General features: G+C 47.5%; 1 protein-coding gene across 1 annotated transcript in view; it reads left to right on the top strand.

Annotated features, from left to right (window-relative positions):
• Window positions 1-21,471, top strand: part of CCDC63 (coiled-coil domain containing 63) — a 36,629-nt gene that overhangs the window by 13,284 nt on the left and 1,874 nt on the right. Inside the window, exons 6-12 of the mRNA XM_027043936.2 lie at window positions 341-460; window positions 4,166-4,347; window positions 5,127-5,308; window positions 7,224-7,444; window positions 13,488-13,562; window positions 17,080-17,272; window positions 19,864-20,067. Coding sequence (XP_026899737.1) covers window positions 341-460; window positions 4,166-4,347; window positions 5,127-5,308; window positions 7,224-7,444; window positions 13,488-13,562; window positions 17,080-17,272; window positions 19,864-20,067 — 1,177 coding nt within the window. The remainder of the gene's footprint in view (window positions 1-340; window positions 461-4,165; window positions 4,348-5,126; window positions 5,309-7,223; window positions 7,445-13,487; window positions 13,563-17,079; window positions 17,273-19,863; window positions 20,068-21,471) is intronic.

Raw genomic sequence — 21,471 nt, forward strand, 5'->3', positions numbered from 1 at the left:
CAGTGCATAAAGCGCATGGCGTGTTAGCGATGCTTTTGGCCACAGGTGACATGATACCTAACCAAAAGAAGCTTGCACCAAAAGGTGAGTGAAATTTACATGCACACGTAAAAGCAAAAACTCTAAATCGCCTCATTTTACCCCAAACTGGCTGAGATTAAGTTGCGTTGAGCATGCATTCGAGAGAGAAATAAAAAATCCTTTTGTAGGAAAGGAAAGAACATTAGAGTTTTTATTTTAGCACACTTAAGTTAATGAACTGTTGAATCTGTACCCATATAGATATTAATTTAACACAGTTGGGGGGGGGGGTTTCTCTCTTTCCTTTTTTTTTTTCCAGATTGCTCAGATGGAAAAAAAAATTATAAACCAAAAACAGATCTTCGCCAAGATACAGAAAGCCAATGACCCCCGGAAACTGCAAAAACAGATCCACATTTTGGAAACCCGTTTGAATCTCGTACGTACGTGTTCTCTGCAGCTTTGCAAACCGCTCTGCCTTCCCTTTGCTCAGAGCAGAGAATGATCCCCATGGTACCTTTAGCAGAACACATCCATCTTGTTGGTTGACTCAGAAGAAGGTTAAATAATAGGGTTCACCCAAGCCAGGCAGCCTTTTAGACTTACCATCCACCCTACTCTATCCACTCTGTTCCATCCACTGGTTGACCCACTGTTACCCAAGGTGCCTTTCTCTTTCTTGCTCTCTGCATTTTATGTACCATGCTGCTGCCCGCCTCCCCCCACCATCCCCATCTCCCACCCCTCCCGGGATACCTGTTCTTAGTCACTTGACTTAAAAACTCTTGCTCATTCTCAAGAAGCAGCTCAAATATTAGCCCTCAGCAAGCAGAATTAGTTAGACCTTCCCTCCCATCGCAATCTGTTCACACCTCTGTGAGACCTGGTACTTTTTGGTTGTTGTTGATGTTGTCTCTAGGAAATACTCAGCACAGACATGCATAACCAGATAAAGAGAAAAGTGGTAGTTCCTGATCGCTTTCAGTTTATAGTGAGTTTTGCATTAAGCAGGATTTTCTAAATTGCAAACTGGCTTAAGCAAAAAAAAAAAAAAAAAAAAAAAAAAAAAAAAAAAGGAGAATGGATTGGTCCTGGAACTAAAATTTCAGAGGCAAAAGTGGGGCCTTCAGGAATAGCTGAATCCAGATGCCCCAAGCATGTCTTTAGGATACTTTCTCTGTCCATCTCTCCTTTGCGTACAGATGACTACATTCTTGGGCAGCCCCCCAATGTGAACAAACACCAACAGAAAAAGACAATCTCTTTCCTAAGAATTCAATCATAAGTCGCAGGGAGGGCTCCCATTGGGCCATCCTGGGTCAAGTGCCCATCCCTAAACCAATCATGGTGGTCAAAAAAATGAAATACATGGACTTGAGTCACATAACTACGCTTGTACCACTCCCCCCCACTCCCACAGCCCCCACCCGAAGTCAAGGGACGGCAGCCCTATCCAACAGTGTGGACTGAGAGCTAGGGAGAAATGGTTCTCCTGGAAAAGCAAAAAGAAAGAAAGAAGCAATGCTGGGCAGGTACAAACACACTTCAGTCTGACTTGTGAAATTACAGTTCTCACAAAAGGAGCCAGGAGAGAGGGAAAGTGAATTGATTTGGAAGGAAGCCTGTCAGTGCCTCATTATGCAAAGCTCTTAGCTTCCCCCAAACTCTGACCATCAAGCTTTAACCGGGCATGTTTGAAGGCAATTGGATATGACCTCTGTCTGCCCCGGTAACCTGAAAGTGGACTGAAGACAGGGCAGTGTCTTTTTAATATCCACGCACAGTGATTTGTACCCATGTCTCAGAATGCCTAGGATTTGTGTTAATAACATGCAGATTCCTGGGTCCCCTCCAGATTCACTGGTTCTGAGTCAGAACCTTTAAGGCTTAGACCCAGGCATCTGCACTGTTATTATAACTCCCAGTGCAACTCTTACTGAAAACCCCAGTGAAACCAAAGGTTAAGAATCAAGGTTAAGGTTAATGATTCCCTTGGTTAAGAATCATTAATGCCTGGCACAGTGTGAGGCTTAGAGTAGGTACTTAGCAAACATCTGTTGATTAAATGAATGAATAAAGGTATGCATGATAGAGGTCTACTTTTTTGTTTATAGATCTATTCAGGTTTTCTATTTCTTCCTGAATCAATTCATTAGTTTGTTTCTTTCTAGGAATTTGTCCATTTCGTCTAAGTTATCTTCATTTGTTGGTATACAATTGTTCCCAGTATATTGCCTTATAATTCTTTTTATTTCTGTAACGTCTGTCGTATGTCCCCTATTTTATTTCTGAGAGGTTTGCTCTTTTGCATCTCAAAATGGTCCCCTTTCCTTTCTTCCCTGACCAGTTCTGGGTGTGCCTTTTAGTAGATTAGGTAACCAACTCTAAAGGTTATTTCAGGGTCCCCAAATATTCCATGACCTTAAAGACTCCTCCATTTACTCAATGGGGCGTGAGAGTCCTCCCCATTTTTATCCCAATCAGAGGATGGGTAGCATGCCAACAGTCCTGGAGTAGAATTCACACTACAGTGCAAATGACTGATAAGTGATATCTTCTTAAGGGTAAGTGGAAGATATTGAGAGAATAAGGATGATTCTGTTCCTGGATTCCCTTCCCTTGTGTGGTGGCTACTGACATATCCTACAGAGGAGCCCGGGGCCAGGACTAGGGTGAGGCAAGTAAAGAGCCCAGAGTGCAGAATTTAAGGAAGCACTCATGGAAATGCAGGGTTGACACCAGAAAATGAGTACCTCCTTAAATTTTGCATCCTGGTGGCCTCACTTGCCGTATCCCATCTCAGCCCTGTGGAAGCCTAAGGTTTCTCCAAATATGCCTTGAAAACCTCTGATTGAATCTACTTTCTTGTGATTAGGACTATTTTCTGCCATTGTTTCTTTTCAGTGTCTATGGGAGCACTCCTCATAAAAATTTTTTTATTAGGATAAATTTATTAAGATGTACAGAAAAGTTGAGGGAATCAAATAATGAACACCCACATACCTATCACTTAGATTTAGTAATTGTTAACATTTTACTATTCTGTTTCACCCTTCTTTTCCCTGAAGTATTTTAAGGTAAATTACAGACATGATGATATTTCACCCCAAATACCTCCATCTCTAAAATCAATCATCTTTAAAAATCAAACATTTTCTTTCATAGCCACAAAACCATTATCACACCTTACAAAATTAATACTATTTCCTTAATATTGCCCACGTGAAAAACTTCTCTGGCTGGCTCCAAAATGTCTTTTAAAGTTGGAGACTGTCAAGTTTCACCTAATAGGTCTCTTAAATTTCTTTAATCGACAACAATGGATCTCAAGCAGAAATGATTTTGCCCCCAAAGGGGCATTGTCTCTAAAAAGAGACATTTTTGATTGTCACAACTGGGTTGGGGCTGTGTTACTGGCATTTATTTTTATTATTATTATTTTTTTAATGTTTATTTTTGAGAGAGAGAGAGAGAGAGGAGGGGCAGAGAGAGAGGGAGACACAGAATCCGAAGCAGGCTCCAGGCTCTTAGCTGCCAGCACAGAACCCGATGTGGGACTTGAACTCACAAACCTTGAGATCATGACCTGAGCTGAAGTCGGACGTTCAACTGACTGATCCACCCAGGCACTCCTGTGTTACTGGCATTTAGTGGGTAGAGACCAGGCATGTTTCTTTAAGAGCATAAAGCACAGGACAGCTCTCCACCACAGAGAATCATCCAGGCCCAAACAGTGCCAAGTTTGAGAAACCCTGCTCTACAAAAGCCCCATCCCAACTCTTTCCAGCCACCAACTTGTTGAAGAGTCTGGGTCAGCTGTCTTCTAGAAAGTTCTACCTTCTGGATTCGGCTGCTTGTTTCCTCATGGCGTTATTTACCTTTTCCTCTCTCCCCTGCCCTTGCTAAACACTGGAAGTTAGGTGTAAAGGTAGTTGAGAAATTTAAAATCCGGGGGGTGGGGGGGCTTACCTAAGACCACTTAGCCAGCTGGTGGCCAGCCCAAGTCTCCCACCCAGCACTCCCAAGCGATGCTGTGGGCCTGAGGCGGGAGGTGGGGGAAGACCTTCCCACCCTCTGGCTGTCTTCGGAAGCTGTCTCATGCCCCAGGAGTGAGCTCAGTACTGAAGCACGGCCCCGCCCACAGGTCACCGTGCACTTTGACAAGATGCTGACCACCAACGCTAAGCTCCGGAAGGAGATCGAGGACCTGCGGTATGAGAAGGTTGCGTATGACAATGTGTATCAGCAGCTGCTGCGGCGCTTATCGATGCAGAAGAAAACCATGAATGTGGCCATCGAGCAGTCTGCCCAGGCCTATGAGCAGAGGTGGGCTGGGGGGAGACCTAGGGGCAGGGATGTCTCTTAAGCCCCTGCCGAGCACCTCTGCCCCTGGGCTTATGCATTGAGGGATCTTGAATCGTAATAACTCTGAGCACCGACTGTGTGCCCAGCACGATGCCAGGTTCTCTGGGTATCATTGCAACCCTCACAACTGCCCCGGGAGTTATTATCCCTGTTTTGCGGACCAGGATACGGAGGCTTAGAGATGCCATTTGCCTGAGAGCCAGGTAAATGGCGGATGTGGCAGGACTGAGATTCAAACTTCTCTGCCGAACCGCCTCCTCCAGGTAGCCCTGCCTCTGGTCCTAGGGGCCTCTCGGTCCGGCTTATCTCCTTGCCTCCCACTCCAGGGCAAGAGGCATATAGCTGGGCTGTGAAGAGAACAGGTTTTAGAGTCAGATCTGGGTTTGAATCCTGGCTCCATCCACCATTACTGTATTATTGTAGGACCACTTTGGATGGTAGTGGGGAATAAACAATATACGTATATAAGGACTCGCTGGGCCACAGTAACTGACAAGTGGTGATGGTGGTGGCGGTGGCGGTGGCGGTGGTGGTGATGATAGAAAGCTCACTTCCTGGGGATGGTCTGGAGCCAGCAGCTCCTGTCATTCAGGTAAGGAGGGCTGTTCTTCCACTCCCAGCAACCTCCACGATTCAAAGAAGTGATGGCCATTGGCAGAAAGTCCCTCTGGTCTGGTAGGGGGAGGGGAGGGGAAGGGAGGAATCTCCAGACGCTCAGACCCTGCACCTGCCTCACTCAGGCTGGAAGCCATGGCTCGAATGGCCGCCATGAAGGACCGCCGGCAGAAGGACATTTCTCAGCACAACCTGGAGATCCGAGAGCTGGAGCGTGTCTATGCCCACGAGACCAAGCTCAAGTCCTTCTTGCTCATCAAGCTGAAAGATCGTCTGGAGTTCGAGGAGCAGAGCAAAAAGGAAGAAGGTGCGTTCTCCAGGCATTCTCTCTCTCTCTCTCTCTCCCCCCTCCCTCCCCATCTTAGCTGAGGGTGCCCAAGTCCTTCTGTAGTAGGCATGCCAACTTTAGCGAACGAAATTACAAGATGCCTAGTTAAATCGACACTTTAGATAAGCTGAATACATTTTTGAATAGAATAAAAATTATTTGTAGGTTATCTACCATTGGGACACAATTTATACTTTAAAAATGTATTGTTTGTCTGAAGTTCAAATGTAACCGGGAGTCCTGTATTTTATTGGCCAACCCTAACCCATAGGATGTGTCCTTACTCTGAGGTTCTCCTTCCATTGTTTCGTTGGGGGAGACTCGGGTATGAGGTCCCCAGGACCATCCCCACGTTTGGCGATTTGCTAGGAAGACTCTAAAGATTGAGTGTGTAGGCACATGCATGGCTGGGAGGTGGAGACACAAAGCACGCTCAGCGAAGACGAAAGGGGCACCGGGCAAAGTCTGGAGGAAACCAGGAGTAAGCTTCCGGGATCCTCTCCTAGGGGAGTCACACAGGATGTGCTTAATTCCCCTAGCATCTCACTGTGACAACACGTGTGAAGAGCTGTCTGCCAGGGGAGCTCATTACGGCCTCGGTGCCCAAGATCTTACTGGGGGCTGGTGACGTAAGTGTCCTCTCCCCTGCACACACCAAAATGCCAGCCTCCTGGAAGGAAAGTCTGTGTTTAGCATCAACCCCACACAACATCTGCCCAGCCTGGGCACAGGGAGTCCCTCCTAGCATTCGGGCAAAGTTTTATATCCCTGTAGGGCACTGGTTACCATTTAGGTGCCCAGGTGCCAGCCACGGGACACCCTTGCAAGAAGAGCCCTTTCTAAGGAGGACAGTCTCAGGGCCGTTGTAGTCACTGTCTCCTGAACAGACGGAAAAAAACCTGAGCTCTTCTGAGAGCCCCCCGGGAAGCTGCATTTGTTCTTTGTTCCTTCAGCATCTCCTGGCTCTTCCTGTCTTTACATTTGGGACCATGTTGTGAAAAGTGTGTTTCTGAGAAACCCCATCTCTCACTCTTTAACATAACACGTAAAGGAGTCACGTGGCCAGAGGTGCCTAGGAAGATCTAGAAAGATCCCTGTGATTGTCATGTGGAGGCCAAACCAAAGAGACAAGACTGGGGCGCCTGGGTGGCTCAGTTGGTTAAGTGTCTGACTCTTGATTTTGGCCCAGGTCATGATCCAGGGACGTGGGATTGAGCCCCACGGCGGGCTCCGTGCTGAGTGTGGAGCCTACTTAAGACTCTCTCTCTCTCTCTGTCTCCCTAAAAAAAAGAGACACACACACAGAGAGAGAGAGAGAGAGAGAGAGAGAGAGAGAGAGAGAGAGAGAAGACTGGGTTCAGGAAAGGTGGGGCTTTTGCAGGCATCAGGCTGGAGAGAATGAAGCCTGGAGAACCTTCTTGGTTCTAATTCCTTGAATTTGCCAGGGTCTGAGCCTGCCCGGGGCCCTCTGCCAACAGGGCTCCCTTGACCTTCATCCTGTTCAAATGTCATCTCCCTCGAGAGGACTTCCCTGGCCACCCAGCTCCCCCGTCAGAGCACCTGACGCGTCTCCTCCATCACCTGGGCTACAGATTTCTTCTGTCTGCGTGGACATCTCCTTTTCCCTTCTCTGCTTGTCTGATTCCTGCGCTAGAAGCTCCACGGGGCAGGGGAGTGTGTCTGCAGAGCCCAGCACAGCGTCTGGCACATAGTAGATGTTCGGTCACGTATCTGTGAAGCGACTAGGCACGAAGCTCTTGCGCTCCCCCTCCTGGAAAAGCCTAGCCTCCTCCCCGAGGCACAATAAACATTTCGGAGCCAGAGCCGTCTCCCGCCTGGCATCGCTCCGAGTGGCTTCCTCTCAGCCTCACACTGCCTGGCTTTTCCTTCCCAGCCCTCAAGGCAAAGAAGTACAAGAGGAAGAACAAGGGTGAGAGTTTTGAGAGCTACGAGGTGGCGCACCTGCGGCTGCTGAAGCTGACAGAGAACGGGGACCTGAATGAGCTCATCGAGGGATTTCTGGCCAAGGAGGAGAAGAACTTTGCTCGGTTCATGTACGTCACGGAGCTCAACAATGACATGGAGACGATGCACAAGAAGACCCAGAGAATCCAGGTCGGGGCTGCTCTTCTTTCCCGGGTCCGGGACCCACACACTCTCATAACGGCCTTTCTCAAAGGGGGTTCCTTGAAACACACCTTGAGCTGCTCTATAGAGAAGAGGGCCTCAGGGTCTGATCGGTTTGGAAACACTGTATGCCCCCAGGCTTTCCCCCCTACATTTTAACCTTTCTGAAGTTGGCATTTGCCTTCAGCTGATGCAAACACTTAGTGTGGTCCTGTCACCGTCCCCCCCACCATAGGGACATAACCCATGGCATGTTCTATAGTCCTGGGTTCAGTAGACTATAGCCATGGCCAGATACAGCCTGTGGTCTGTTTTCGTACAGACCTGAGCTAATAAGAATGGTTTTTGCATTTTTTAAAAGGTTGTAAGGAAAAAAAAAAAAGGGTATGTATGAGAGAGATCATAAGTGGCTTGCAATGCCTAAAATATCTGCTGTCTGGCCCTTTGCCTTAAAAGCTTGCTGACTCCTGTTAATCAGCAGCTTCACAGAACTGAGTAGAGATGGTCAAACCATCTTGAAGACACTTGATATACATGAGCATAATGAAGGCTCTGACGAGTCCTGCAGTAAAGAAACTCCTTTACCTTGGTTAAGCCCATCATTTCCCAAACTAAATTGGCTTCTTGGGCTACTTACTCCCCAGAACACACATAAGCAGCCTTTGGAACTGTCTGAACAGGATAGAGTCTAAACTTAGTATGACACTCCAGTCCCTTCAAAATTTGGCTTCAACCTGCTGCAGCAGGCACAGCTCTCTTCACGACCCCAGGGTGCCCTGGGCAGCTCCTAGTCTCACCCATCCTAGACCTTTCCCTCCTCTGAGGCCTCCCCGTGCCATTTCCTCCCCGCCCCCCCCCCCCACTCCTGCTTTTCTTCTGATGAAATACTGCTCATTAGTCCTGACCCTGCACAAATGTCATCACCTCTGGCAGTTCATTACTCCTCCCTCTGGGGTCCCCGTGCTGTTTGTATGACGAGGCGGGCCACTTCCGTTTGCAGTGTCACTGTTTCCTAAATACGGAGCAGGTGCACTGGCTATGTGTAAGTAGCCAGTAGCCAGAATATAAGGGAAAACATTTTTTTTTTAATTTTTTTAACGTTTTACTTATTTTTGAGACAGAGAGAGACAGAGCATGAACAGGGGAGGGTCAGAGACAGGGAGACACAGAATCTGAAACAGGCTCCAGGCTCTGAGCTGTCAGCACAGAGCCGGATGCGGGGCTCGAACTCACAGACCGCGAGATCATGACCTGAGCCAAAGTCGGCCGCTTAACCAACTGAGCCACCCAGGCGCCCCAAGGGAAAACATTTTAATTTACTAGTGATGAGTTAATTTTTATGAGGATTAGGATAAATATAGCTTGTGAACTTTTGATTGAATGCACATTGGTACTTAGGATGATAAGAAATACTCGTAACAGTAAGGAAATAAGGGTAAACATAATAAAATGAACACAACTGGGCTGATTTAAAGAAAACTCTTAATATACAATAATAGATAGTGATAGACAATACCACAGGTAGCACAGGAACACGATGGAAATGAAGGTGGTGCTATCTGTGAGGGTTATCGCAGGAAACATATGGCATGCCCCAAATGGGTAAATTGAGGTGGGTTTTTTTTTTTTTTAAGGCACTATTTACAATGGCTTAAGGAAATTACGAAGGGTAAGTGCAGGAGAAACAAAAGAGGGCTCCAGAACAGGTAAGGGGAAGGAGCCGTTTTCTGGAATCAGGGGAGAAGGCTGTCCATGTGTCTCTCCTGGAGGGATGCAACTGAGCTAGTGATCTGCCAGGTACCCCCAACATCTTTCCAGTCCTGTTGTCCGGGCCCAACCCAGGCCAGGGGACCAGGGAGCTCAGAGCCGAGCCCCTGGGGTTTAGGGCAGGAAGGGAGGTAGGTGGATTTGGGGGAAAACGGAGAATGTCCAGCTCTGTGTGTGTGGTGGGGGTAGGGGTGGGAGAGATGAGCTTGTCTCCTGTCTCCCTCTGTCTCCCTTCTGGAAGGTGATCTTCCAGGGGACAGGCACAAGAGTATACTTCCTCTTCTTTCCTAGTGCTCAGGATGGTCCTGCACACAGTGGGAGACACCAGGAAATGGTTCCCAAACAGTAACTGACCTGGACCTTCCCATTCACCTATGAGGGCCATCCTTTTCTCCTTCAGCCGGCAGCCTGTCTCTGTTAGGAAGAGTGTGTCTGATGAAAGATGACCAAACTCCTGCCCTTTCTGGGCTTCAGTCTCCACATGTGTAGAATGACATAATGGGACTAGAGCAGTATTTTCCAAACTTTTAATAAAAAAGCTACAGAACATTTTTGTTTAAACCCAGGTTGAGGAAACACCGTACAGCAAACAGGTAAGGGGCGCCTGGGTGGCTCAGTTGGTTGAGTGTCTGACTTTGGCTCAGGTCAGAATCTCACAGTTTGTGAGTTAAAGCCCCACTTCGGGTTCTGTGCTGACAGCTTGGAGCCTGGAGCCTGCTTCGGATTCTGTGTCTCCCTCTCTCTCTCTCTCTCTCTTTCTCTCTGCCCCTCCCCTGCTTGCTTGCACTCTGTGTCTCTGTCTCTCTCTCAAAATTAAAAAAAAAAAAAAAAAAAAAATTAGAAAGAAAAACAAACCAGGTAAAATGGAGCAGTTGTGGATGAAGGGGGTGGGGGTTGGGAGGGGTGGTTGGAGGGGTTGCCTGGACCCTTGACCTTTTCACCGTCTTGTGGCACCTCTGCTCAAACTAGGGTTCAGGTAGGAAAAATATGTAAGTGAAAAACAATTAGGATACTAACATCTGACTTCGCCCCTTCCCCGAGCACCTGGATCAGAGGCCGTAACTGATGGAATCCCACTTTCTTTCTTCTTTTGCGTCGTCTCCCCTACCTCCCCCTCCCAGTTTAAAAATTATTAGTTGCTAACATTTGAAAATCGGGATATTCCACATGGGAATCGGGATTCCGGTTTCTCTCGGGAAATCCGATCAGACGACTCCGGCCCGCACTTCCGCGCGAGGTTGAGGTCCATGGGCTCAACATCCACCGAGACCCGCTGGGTCCGATTTGCGCCTGCGCCCAGCCCTGCGGGCCTTGGAGCTTTCGGCCTCCGGTGTAGGCGCTTCGCCGCTGCCCTCAGGTGGCCGTCTGCAGTATTGCATGGAAGGTCTTTGAACGCAGAGGTTTGAAGGATGGAAGGATGGATGGTCTGTTTGGGACCTGGGAGTGGGCAGGACGCTGATTCTTTTTTTCTAGGAGACAGCACCTTACTAGCCCCGGTAGGATGACAGGGACAGACCATAGCAGAGGGATGTGAGGACGCTAGTCGGAAACTGGCCCGATGAGGAAATGATTACTGAACAAAACCGACCTCGATCTTTCCCCTTCACCGTGATGGTACACCCTCTCTAAGATACACAGCCTGTCTCTGGCCTGGGCGCGAGTATGTCTGATGAAGGATGAGCAAGTCCCTGATCTGCCTGGGCTTCAGTTTCCCCATTTGTAGAATGATGTGTGAACGACGACAGTAGCTTCTGAGCTTTTCTTTGAAGTTACAGAACTGTGTGCCTTTTGGGGCTTAGCAGAGCTGCAAATTCCTGTTGAATAAGTCCTGAAAACACTTTGTTTCTAAAGAAAATGCTTAATATTTAAAAAATCTTATAAGAGAAGGATATGCTTGCTCATTATAGAAAATTTGGAAACTACCTAAGGATTGAATTTTTTAAACCATCCATTATCCCATTCCTGAGAAGACAATCATTGTTGCTATTTTGATCTATTTCCTTCTGATTTATTTTTTTGGGGGTGATGCTTTTAAACTTAACATAGTGATTATTATATAGTATATATAGATTCATGTATTCTGATTGAAAAAAGTGTTCTTTTGGTTATTTTTTCATTCAGCAAGTATTTATTGAGCACTTACTATGTGCCAGGCACTATTCTAGACCCTGGTTATGGGACAGAGAACAAAACAACAAAAGGCTCTGCCCTCATGGAGCTTCTATTCTGGCTGAGAAACAGACAATGAACAACAAGCCTACTAAATACATTAATTATAGGGTAGGGGCGCCTGGGTGGATCAAAGAGTCCAACTCTTGATTTTGGCTCAGGTCATGATCCCATGGTTTCGTGTGTTTGAGCCCCATTCAGGCTCTGTGCACTGGCCTGCCATGCAGAGCCTGCTTGGCATTCTTCCTGTCTCCCTCACTCTCTGCCCCTTCCCCTCTCACACTCTGTCTCTCTTAACTAAATAAACTTTTAAAAATTATAGGATATATTAGAAAATGAGAAGTGGTGTGGATAAAAAGATGAAGTACAGCAGGTAAAGGGGGGTTTCTGGAGCCAAGTGAGGGCATGGGAAGTTGAGAAGTGAAGTTTGAGCAGACTTGCAGGAATAAGCTATGTAGATCTCTGGGGGATGAATATTCCAGGCAGAGGAAACAATAAGTGCAAAGGTCCTGAGGTAGGAAAGATGCCCATTTACAATACCAGGATCATTCTAGACAGTTCACACTGTTTCGAAAACTTTTCCCCCCAAGTTCATCATAGAACTCTCCAACATCTTCTGTGTTCTTTTTAATGGCTTCTGGGGACCCTGGAATCTCTGTGTAGAATCATAAGAAACTTCTTAAAAATGCGATCCCCAAGTTCTATCCTATACCTACAAACCTAGATTCTCTGAGAATGGGCCAGGAATCTTCATTTGAAACCATATTTTTAGAAAAAAAAAATATTAAAAACATTTTTGAGACCCATTGCCCCCATGATATGAATACTATCTTTGATTTAACTCATCCACTATCAGTAGACATTTAAGTTGTCTCTAACTGGGGGCCATTCTTTTCTTTTCCTTTTTAATGTTTATCTATTTTTGAGAGAGACAGAACATGAGTGGGGGAGGGGCAGACAGAGAGGGAGACACAGAATCCGAAGCAGGCTCCAGGCTCTGAGCTGTCAGCACAGAGCCCGATGTAGGGCCTTGAACCCACGAACCGTGAGATCATGACCTGAGCCGAAGTCAATAGCTTGAACGACTGAGCCACCCAGGCGCCCCTAATTGGGGGCCATTCTTGAGTAATAACCTGACAGACAACCTTGAACAGCCACTTTGCCCACATGTCCTACTATTTCCATGGGACAGATTTCTAGGGATGAAATTATTCAAAGGGTAGCCTTTTATATTTAGACACACTCTTCTAACACAGGGGTTCTTGAATCTGGTCCCTGGATCAGCAGTAGCAGCAGCTCCTGGGAACTTTCGAGAAATGCACAGTCTTGGGCCCCACCCAGACCTACCGAACCAGAACCTCTGGGAGAGGGGCCCAGCAGTCTGTGTTTTCACGAACCTCCAGGTGATTCTGATTCATGCTGGACTTTGATAACCTCTGCTCTGGAGCTGCCTTTACGTTACATCCATTACAGTAGCCACAAGCCACCCATGGCAATGTAAGTTTAAATTACGTAAAATTAAGGTTTAGTTCCTCGGTGGCACTACCACACTTCAAGTGCTCAATACCCACAAGTGGCTAGTGTCTGCAGGGCTGGGTGTTGCAGAGAGAACATTGCCACCATCACGGTTCTATTGACTGCTGTTCTAGACCGTTCTTCAGAATGGATGAACCACCCGCCCTCCCACGCCCTCATCCTTCTAATTAAGAAACATCAGGGGCGCCTGGGTGGCTCAGTCGGTTAAGCGTCCGACTTTGGCTCAGGTCATGATCTCGCGGTTTGTGAGTTCCAGCCCCGCGTCGGGCTCTGTGCTGACAGCTCAGAGGCTGCAGCCTGCTTCCAATTCTGTGTCTCCCTCTCCCTCTGACCCTCCTCCACTCACACTCTGTCTCTCTCTGTCTCAAAAATAAATAAAACATTAAAAAGAAACATCAGAAAGAACCTCCATGGGCTTAAGTGGGGCCCAGGGGTTTGGGGGCTCCTTGAAACAGATAATTTAGATCCTCATCATCGTCTCAAGGCACAGGCATGGTTTCAGGTGTGGTGGGGAGGGGAGCACGCACTTGTCCTTATGGTCTGGTTCTCTCGTGAACAGAATGAGATCATCCTCTTGCAATCCCAGCAGAAATCATCCCATGATGACAACTGCTCTGTCCTGAGACAGATGGAGGTAAGACCACGGTGGGGAGGGAGGGACGTGGGAGTCTCTGTTGTCTGCCTGTCTGTCATGCAGCCTGTCAGGCGGCCCTCAGGAGGAGTATGATATCTGCCCCATGAGACCGAACTGGCCTGGCTCATGTCTTGACATGTCCTGACCCTTTGTCATGGGCAGCCTCTGCTACAGATGTGCCTGTAGAATTTTGTCCCTTATAGGCCCTTTGTCTGCTTTAAAGACTCCCGGACTTCAGGGAGCATAGCCCAGGCACTTGTGCCTATAATTTCATCCCAGACTGGCAAATTCCAGACAGAGCTCTGCCTCAGTAACTTTTTTCTCTCTCCCCCTTGTCCTGGCTGTGGCCTGTTGTCAATAACAGTTATTATGAACATTTGTTGAGCATTTACTATGTACCAGGTACTGGGCTAAGTGCTTTGCGTGTATTATCTCATTTAATCCTCACAACAGCCCTGTGGGTTAGGTGCTGTGGTCTCTACATTTTACAGATGAGAAACTGAGACTCAGAGAGGTAAAGTCATTTGACTAATACCTTGGAGCTGGGATGCTGTATTTGAGCTTTGCATTGTATTTAGTTGCCAATCACCAGGAACCAAAGCAGCAGTGGCCTAAGCAAGGTAGAAGTATTTATTTTGTTAAATACATTTGGAGATAGGTACTTCAGGTCATGATGTCATCAGTAACCCAGGCTCCTCCTGTTTGCCATCTTCAGCGTGTGGCTTATTTTCCCAGGGATGTCTCATGGTTGTATTGTGACTGCTGATGATCCAGACATCACTTATATGTTCCATTCAGGAAGAAAGTGGGGGAGGCAAAAATATCGTTCCCACTACCTTAAAAGTTATTTCTGTGAAGACTCAGCCAGTGACTTCTGCACTTACATCTTGCTGGCCATCCCTATTGCAAAGGAGGCTTGGAAATATAATTTTCAGCTGGGCACATTGCCGCCCCAAATACAATCAGGAGTTTGTTATTAAGGCGTAACGGGAGAATAGATAGCAAACACCTGACAAAGATATGAACCCAGAGAGTTTGCACAGCCCTGTTGTAATCCAACAGTCCCTGACCCAGGAACTGCAGTCCTGGATCATTTTCCTTTCCTTCTTTGTGGCGTATTTTCTTTGTTGGCATCCATCTGGTTAGACAGGGATGGCAGTGCCATTCTCCAATGGGCCACTGGGGGGCGGCAAAGCACAAGGCACCATTCTGCGGCTCTGGCTCCGAGAGGCCTGTCTCAGGAGCCCAGATATGGGGAATGATGCTTCGGGCAGGGTCCAAGTCCAAGGAGACCCTCCTCAAGCTGAGCACATGATTGGGGCCCCACGTCCCCAGTGGCTCACGGCCACCCAGTGTCGTCCAGATGCTTCCTTGGGGTTGGGACTGGTGAGGCTCTGCACCTCTGGGTTTTGAAGGCCTAAAGAGGGGCACCTTGGGGAGGCCGACCAGGCAGGCCCCAGCGTCTCCCCCACGTCTGAAGTCTTTTCATCCCGTCTTTGTTCCCTTGGCTGCAGCATGACTTCTGGGGGCCTCAGTTCAAAGCAAATACTCCAAGCAGGAGAATTTGTCTTAATAGCAATGGAATTACAAGGGCCTTTTTTTCCCTTACCCCCTGCTAAAGATCATTTCCCTCTGCTCTATTCCTGGAGACTTTCCTCACATCTTCCCTTTCATCCTCTCTTGCCCCTCTGAGAGAAGTGGGAGCACCTGCCCCTTAACGGGAGGGTTTTGCATGGGAGTTAAGCAACCAGGACCTGGGAACAAACGCTTGGGTATGACTCTCAGAAAAGTCACTTCCTAGCTGTGTGACTTTGAGAAACTGACTTAACCTCTCTGAGCCTCTGTTTTCTCACCTTTAATATGGAGATAATAATCATCTTCACTTCAGTGGACTGTGAAGTTTGAGGTAAGTCATGCATGTGCACACTGAGCACATGGCAGAGCAGAGAATTTTGAGTGTAGCTATCATTGTTGTTCGTGATGTAAATCAGTAAAACCTCACAATCACCTCACCTTGGTACTAAATAATTGCTCAAGAAATGAACCCAAGGTCAGGTACGTAGACCACTCCATACAAGGAAGCTAAACACAAGTTCGCCTTTCTTCTCTGACCTCTGACCTTCTGTTTTCCTCACCTGAAATCTGTAGCAGTTGTGAGGCTGTGTTGAGATGATGTGTAAGGTGCTGGACACATGTTATCACAGCCACGTCAGGCTTTTTGTTTGTTTGACCACGTGATCTCCTAACGTGCCTCTAGAATGAGAGGGCAGCTCTTGCTGTCATATGGGGAAACTCAGCCCTGGGAGCCAGACAGAGGAAGCTGCCCGGTGTGATGGTCGAGTGACAGTTCGGATCTTGGCTTCCCTCTCCTGGTTGTGTGCTTCAGAGCCTCAGTTTCCTCACCTGGAAAATGGGGGTATGGATAGGACGGACCCCTTGGGATTGTTATTTGGGACGAGGCAGGAGCCACAGGGGAATGGGCAGTCCTCACTGGGCCCAGTTCACCTTAGCAAGCTGAGAGCTCAGAGGGAGAGTCAGGAAGTGACTGGAAGCTCTCAACCCAAGAGCAGGGATTCTCAGCCCAGGGTTGCAAGTCAGATTCACCTCGGATGCCCAGGCCGCACGCCAGACCAAACCATCTGAACCTCTGAGGCTGGGGTCAGGGCAGCAGATGTTTTGAAGGTCCCAAGTGAAAGTAACGTGAAGCCAAGATTGCGACCCAATGGACTCGCAGGGGTTCTCAGACTTTACCGTGCATCAGAATCACCTGGAGGTTCATTAAAACACACATTGCCAGGCCCACCCCCAGAGCCTCTGATTCGGGGTCTGGACTGGAGCCCAAGAATTTGCACTTCTAGCAAGTTCCCTGATGAAGCTGATGCTCCTGGTCGCCCAGGGACCCCACTTTGAGAACCACTGGACCAGAGCAATGTGTATTAACCAGTGAGTGGTAAAATCAGTTTGTTGGATTGAACCAGCCTTCAAAAATAATGAAACAGAACAATAGAAAATATGAGAACACACAATAAGAATATTGATCTGTGAAGCATTTATGTCATTTGATTAGATAATCTATTTAAACACACACCCACACCCGTATGTATATTTACATTGTATACTATGAATTAGGCTTCATTGTAAAATGTACTCCTTTCTGTGGGCCACTTTTAAAAAATGAATCACCAGCTTTTAAAAAATGTTGTAATCCCATACACATGTAGACACATGTACATACATGTAGGTGAAACAAAACTTAGATTTAACAATATTTACCCTCATTACCTGCAGTGTATATTAGTATTTTCTTTTCCTTTCTTTTCTATTTACTTTCTTTAGAATGCTGATTAAGGCTTAGTACTTTGATTTTGTATCCCCTCAGAGGTCTGAAAATCTGTAGTTCAGAGGCTCTGGTTCCAAGGGGTCCCAAACCCCCATCCCCACTGAAAGTCCTTATGGGTGGGCGGAGCCCAGGGTGCAGCCTGGCTGATCTTGGGTGGGAATTGTGGTCTGTCACCAGGAGAAACTGAAGAAGACCACGGAGGAGGCAGACATGTATGAGAACAGCTACAAGGAACTCAGCAAGACCTTGGAGCATCTCAAGAACTCGGTGGAGAGTCTGTTTAAAAAGATAAATTGTGATGCCACCAAGATCCTGGGGCACTTAGGGGAGACAGGGAAAATCAATGACACCAACCTTCCACAGTACTTTGGTGAGTCAAGGGAGTGGGGGGCTTGTTGGGCCTTTAAGAACTATTTCCGGAACTTTCTGTGAGCAGTCACGAGGACTTGTTCTTTGGGTGGCATTGAGCCCGGTGATGAAACGTGGCCTATAACTCCAGCCTGCCTGGGCTCCAATCCTGGTTCTACTCTTACTAGCTGTGTCCACCCCCCCCCCCAAAAAAAATGAGGAGTAAACTAATATCTACCTCATAAGGTTGTTGGGAAGTTTAAATAAATTAATAGTTCTTAGAGTAAAGCTATATGATCGTATTAATAGATGCAGAAAAAGCACTTGACAAATTCAACATCCATTCAGATAAAAACTCTTAGCAAACTAGAGCTGGAAGGAAACTCTCAACTTTGAACGGTATCTACAAAACACAGCTAACCTCACGCTTAAGGGTAAAAAACTGAATGTTTTTCCTCTAAGATCAGGAACAAGGCAAGAATGTCTGCTCTCATTGTTCCTATTCAGTATCATCGTGGTGGTCCTAAACAATGCAGTAAGGCAAGAAAAAGAATTGAAAAGCATACGGATCGGAAAGGAAGAAATAAAGTGCTCAGAGCAGTGCTTGGCCTGTAGTAAATGCCTGTCAACTAGAACACACATTTCTGGCCATAGGCCCTTAGCTCAGGATAGAGAAGGAGGGAGGTACCTCCAGAGATCATCACAATTTGGAGCGAATGGCTTGCTTTTAGAATAATACCTAAGGTTCTTAATACGCTCCGTGTTTGGGGATTTCCCAATCACCCCCTCGTGCCAGGTTCAGTGATTTGCTAGGACGGCTCACAGACTCAGCCTATAGTGGCACTCTGGGCTTTATTTGCTGTAGCAAAAGGATCAAAGCAAAATCAGCAAGAGGAAAACGGGCATGGGGTGAAGTCTGGAGGAAGCCAGGAGCAAGCTTCCAAGGGTTCCTCATCCAGAGGGGTCACACAGGATGCACTTAGTTCCCCCAGCATTGAGTTGTGATGACATAAGTGAAATGTTACCAACCAGGCGAGCTCATTAGAGAGGCTGTGCCCAGGGTTTTGAAAAAAATAAAGCAGTTACTTAGCATAAACATGTTTTATACATACAGGTTAGGGGCACTGAGCCTCTATTATCATTTAGTGAGGATGGGAACCTTCCTGAAATCCAAGTTCCCTGATGTCAGCCTCAGGCCAACCTGGCAAGCTGGTCTTTCCGGGGAGAGTAATCAGGACTCCTGTGTTAACTCTTTCCTGCCCACACCCTATTACGTCTACACAGCCTGGCCCCTACTCACATTTGTCATGTCCTCGTGTCCTGCTCTCTCACAAGTCACACTATTCTATGGATTCTTCCAACCCTCCCCTCAACACATTCCCACCTCAGGGCCTTTGCACAGGCTGAGTTCCTTCTCATTCTCAGATCTCAGTTTAAATGTCCTCTCCCTAGCCGGGCTTCCCTCCACTGCCTCATCTGAGGTTGGTGTCCCCTCCACACATGCTATTGTTCCCATTCATGGCAGTCCTTTTATGTAACATCCATCCAGTTTGTTTCCATGTACAAGTAGCTCTCACTCTGTGAATCTATGAAGTTTTCGAGATCTGATAGCAAGTGCCAGATGCAAATATTTTTGGTATCTGATTTTCAGAAAGAATGGCAACAGTACAGGTAGCACGAGGTTCATTTAAAACATTCTCCAGATCCAGGAGTTACTGAGTCTAGATAACGAGCATCTGGAAAGCAAGGGAAGCGTGTGCTTTTCTGTTTACCTGTCGAATTTGTCCTTTTGTCCGTCTTCCTCCTATACACTGAGGCTTATGAGCTTCCTCGGGCCGAGATTGTATCTTTGTTTTTACTGTTGTTGTTTTGTTTCTCCTCCTTGCATCGCAGCATCCAGCTGTGTGCCTGGCATGGTAGGCATCCAATACTCATTGGTAGAGTGGGTGGTTGAACACACAACTCCAGTGAATGCACAGGGCTCTGACCCACAGCAGGATAGGGGAGCTCCCCCGGACTAGACAGGTCAGAAAAACATTCCCGCAGGTGGCAGAGGCCTGACCCAAGTCTCAAAACGCCAGTAGGGGTTATTCAGGGAGGGGTGTAGGGAAAGGCATTCTAGGCAGAAGGAACAGCATGAGCGCAGGTCTGGAAGCCTGGGACAGAGCGTGCAGGGGAAACATCAGTAGTTTAAGAGGCTGCCTGTGGCTCCCAATTGTTAGTGTAACCCACTGTTTCTCAACCGTCTTTTCATTATTGCCTCCTAGAGAGTCTTTTTAGACATTCTTTTCCTAATTGTCCTCCTCATGAAATTTTAACACTGTAGATATAAGCTATAGTTGTTTATGTTCTGTATGTATACGTTTTATGTTATAAAGTCAGATTTTTTTTTTTTTTTTTGCGTCTCAAAAACCAACTATTGCCCTCTTGCGGAGAGTGCCCTCTGGAGAACGCACGGTGTAACCCAAGAGAAAGCCCTCATCCTTAGAGGATGTTCCCGCTCTCTGTTCTTTCCCTTCTTCTCCAGCCTACAGGGGGGTGGGGGCACCACCCCCAATTCCTGGGAACCAGGTCTCTTGGCCGCCATCTTGGTTCTGGTTGACTTTCTTTCAGCCGTCATTGAGGAGAAGACCAATGACCTCCTGCTGCTGGAGTCCCACAGACGGATCCTGGATATGGAAGGGGCAGAGACCGAGATGCCGCCGCCCTTCATCAACCCTTTCTGGGGCGGCTCTTCCCTCCTCAAGCCTACGGAACCCATCAAAGTCATCCCCCCGGTGCTTGGGGCTGACCCCTTCAGCGACAGGTTGGATGAAGGTGAGTTCTCTTTCTCCCCCAATCTGCACAGGTTGCTAGGAGACCTGTGCCACAGAGAGTCTGCAGTGCTGAGCCTCAGTTTCCCCTTGTGAGTCTCGTAGGCCCACCCGTTCCATTGGGTTCCATCATGGCTGTGGTCCCTTGACTTGTTTTGCCTGGTGATGCTTCCCTCTACAGTGCCATGACCTAGCCACAGATCCTGACGTTTAGTGATCCTGGATATTTTTTTCAATCACTACTTTGTGACCATTTAAAATGAACCTTAAAATGCTTAAGTTTACAAATTGGCAAGTTGCAGACACACAAGATTCCCTAGGCCCGTCTCTCACCCTAACCTTATGCCCCTGAGTCTGTCTCCACCCATGGCCGTTCTTGCCCCACCCCAACCGCGTCCTGCAACCTCATGGTTGAGGCAGCTGCGGCTTGGTTCCCTGGAAGCCAGATGCCTAACTGCGGCCCCTGTGGCCAGGTTGTCAATCTTCCCTCCTGACACTCCCTTCACCCGGGGAAGCAGCCCTTCTCTCTGGGGGCGGGGAGAAAATTGGCCCCGCCTGGGTTTTGGAGGGCAGTTGCCACATGTGTGGCAAGCCTGGGACACAGATACACCTGTGAAGCCCGTCGCCTCGCCTGTGCAGATTGGTCCTCCAAGAAACATTTATTCAAGGTTCAAGGATGAAAGTAGGGCCATGTTCACTGCAGCCCCGAACTGGACACTACTGAAACGCTCACCCATTGGAGACTTGTTACGTGAATTACGGGTCACCCATCTGTGCAACAGGCTTACTGTGCAGACACAGACAAGAGTGCAGTGGGTCACTATAAACTCTCCCTCTCTCTCTCTCTCTGTCTCTTTCTCTCTCTCTCTCTCTCTCTTTTTCACACACACACACATACACACACACTCTCAAACTTATAATTTATATATAAATTATATATGTGTAATGATATATGGATTATAGGATATAATCCTATATCCTATAGTATCCAGGGGACTTTGAGCCATGTCTGGAGATATTTTTGGTTGTCACACCTGGGAGGTAAGGGGTACTGCTGGCATCTAGTGGCCAGGGAAGCTGCTAGAAATCCTACAAAGCACAAGACAGCCCTTGACAACCCCGATGTATAATAGGGAAAGAACTGTGTATAATGAGAGAGGAGGAGGAGGAGGAGGAGGGAGGGAGGTTGAGAGGGAAGCAAGGAAGACGGGGTCTTGATTATGCATACAAAAACAAAGGATCTATAGGCTGACTTGTGGTGGGTGTTTCTCGAGGTGGCGATTTACAGACGTTTGCCTTTCTAAGTTAAACAATTCTGTATTGTTTAAATTGTTCTTTTCCAATGGTCCTGAGCAACTTTAGGAATTAGAGAAAACTAGATTAAAAAAGAAAAGCTGCCACAGCTCTC

Source organism: Acinonyx jubatus, chromosome D3, assembly GCF_027475565.1.
Source record: "Acinonyx jubatus isolate Ajub_Pintada_27869175 chromosome D3, VMU_Ajub_asm_v1.0, whole genome shotgun sequence".
In the NCBI taxonomy this organism is placed as follows: domain Eukaryota; kingdom Metazoa; phylum Chordata; class Mammalia; order Carnivora; family Felidae; genus Acinonyx; species Acinonyx jubatus.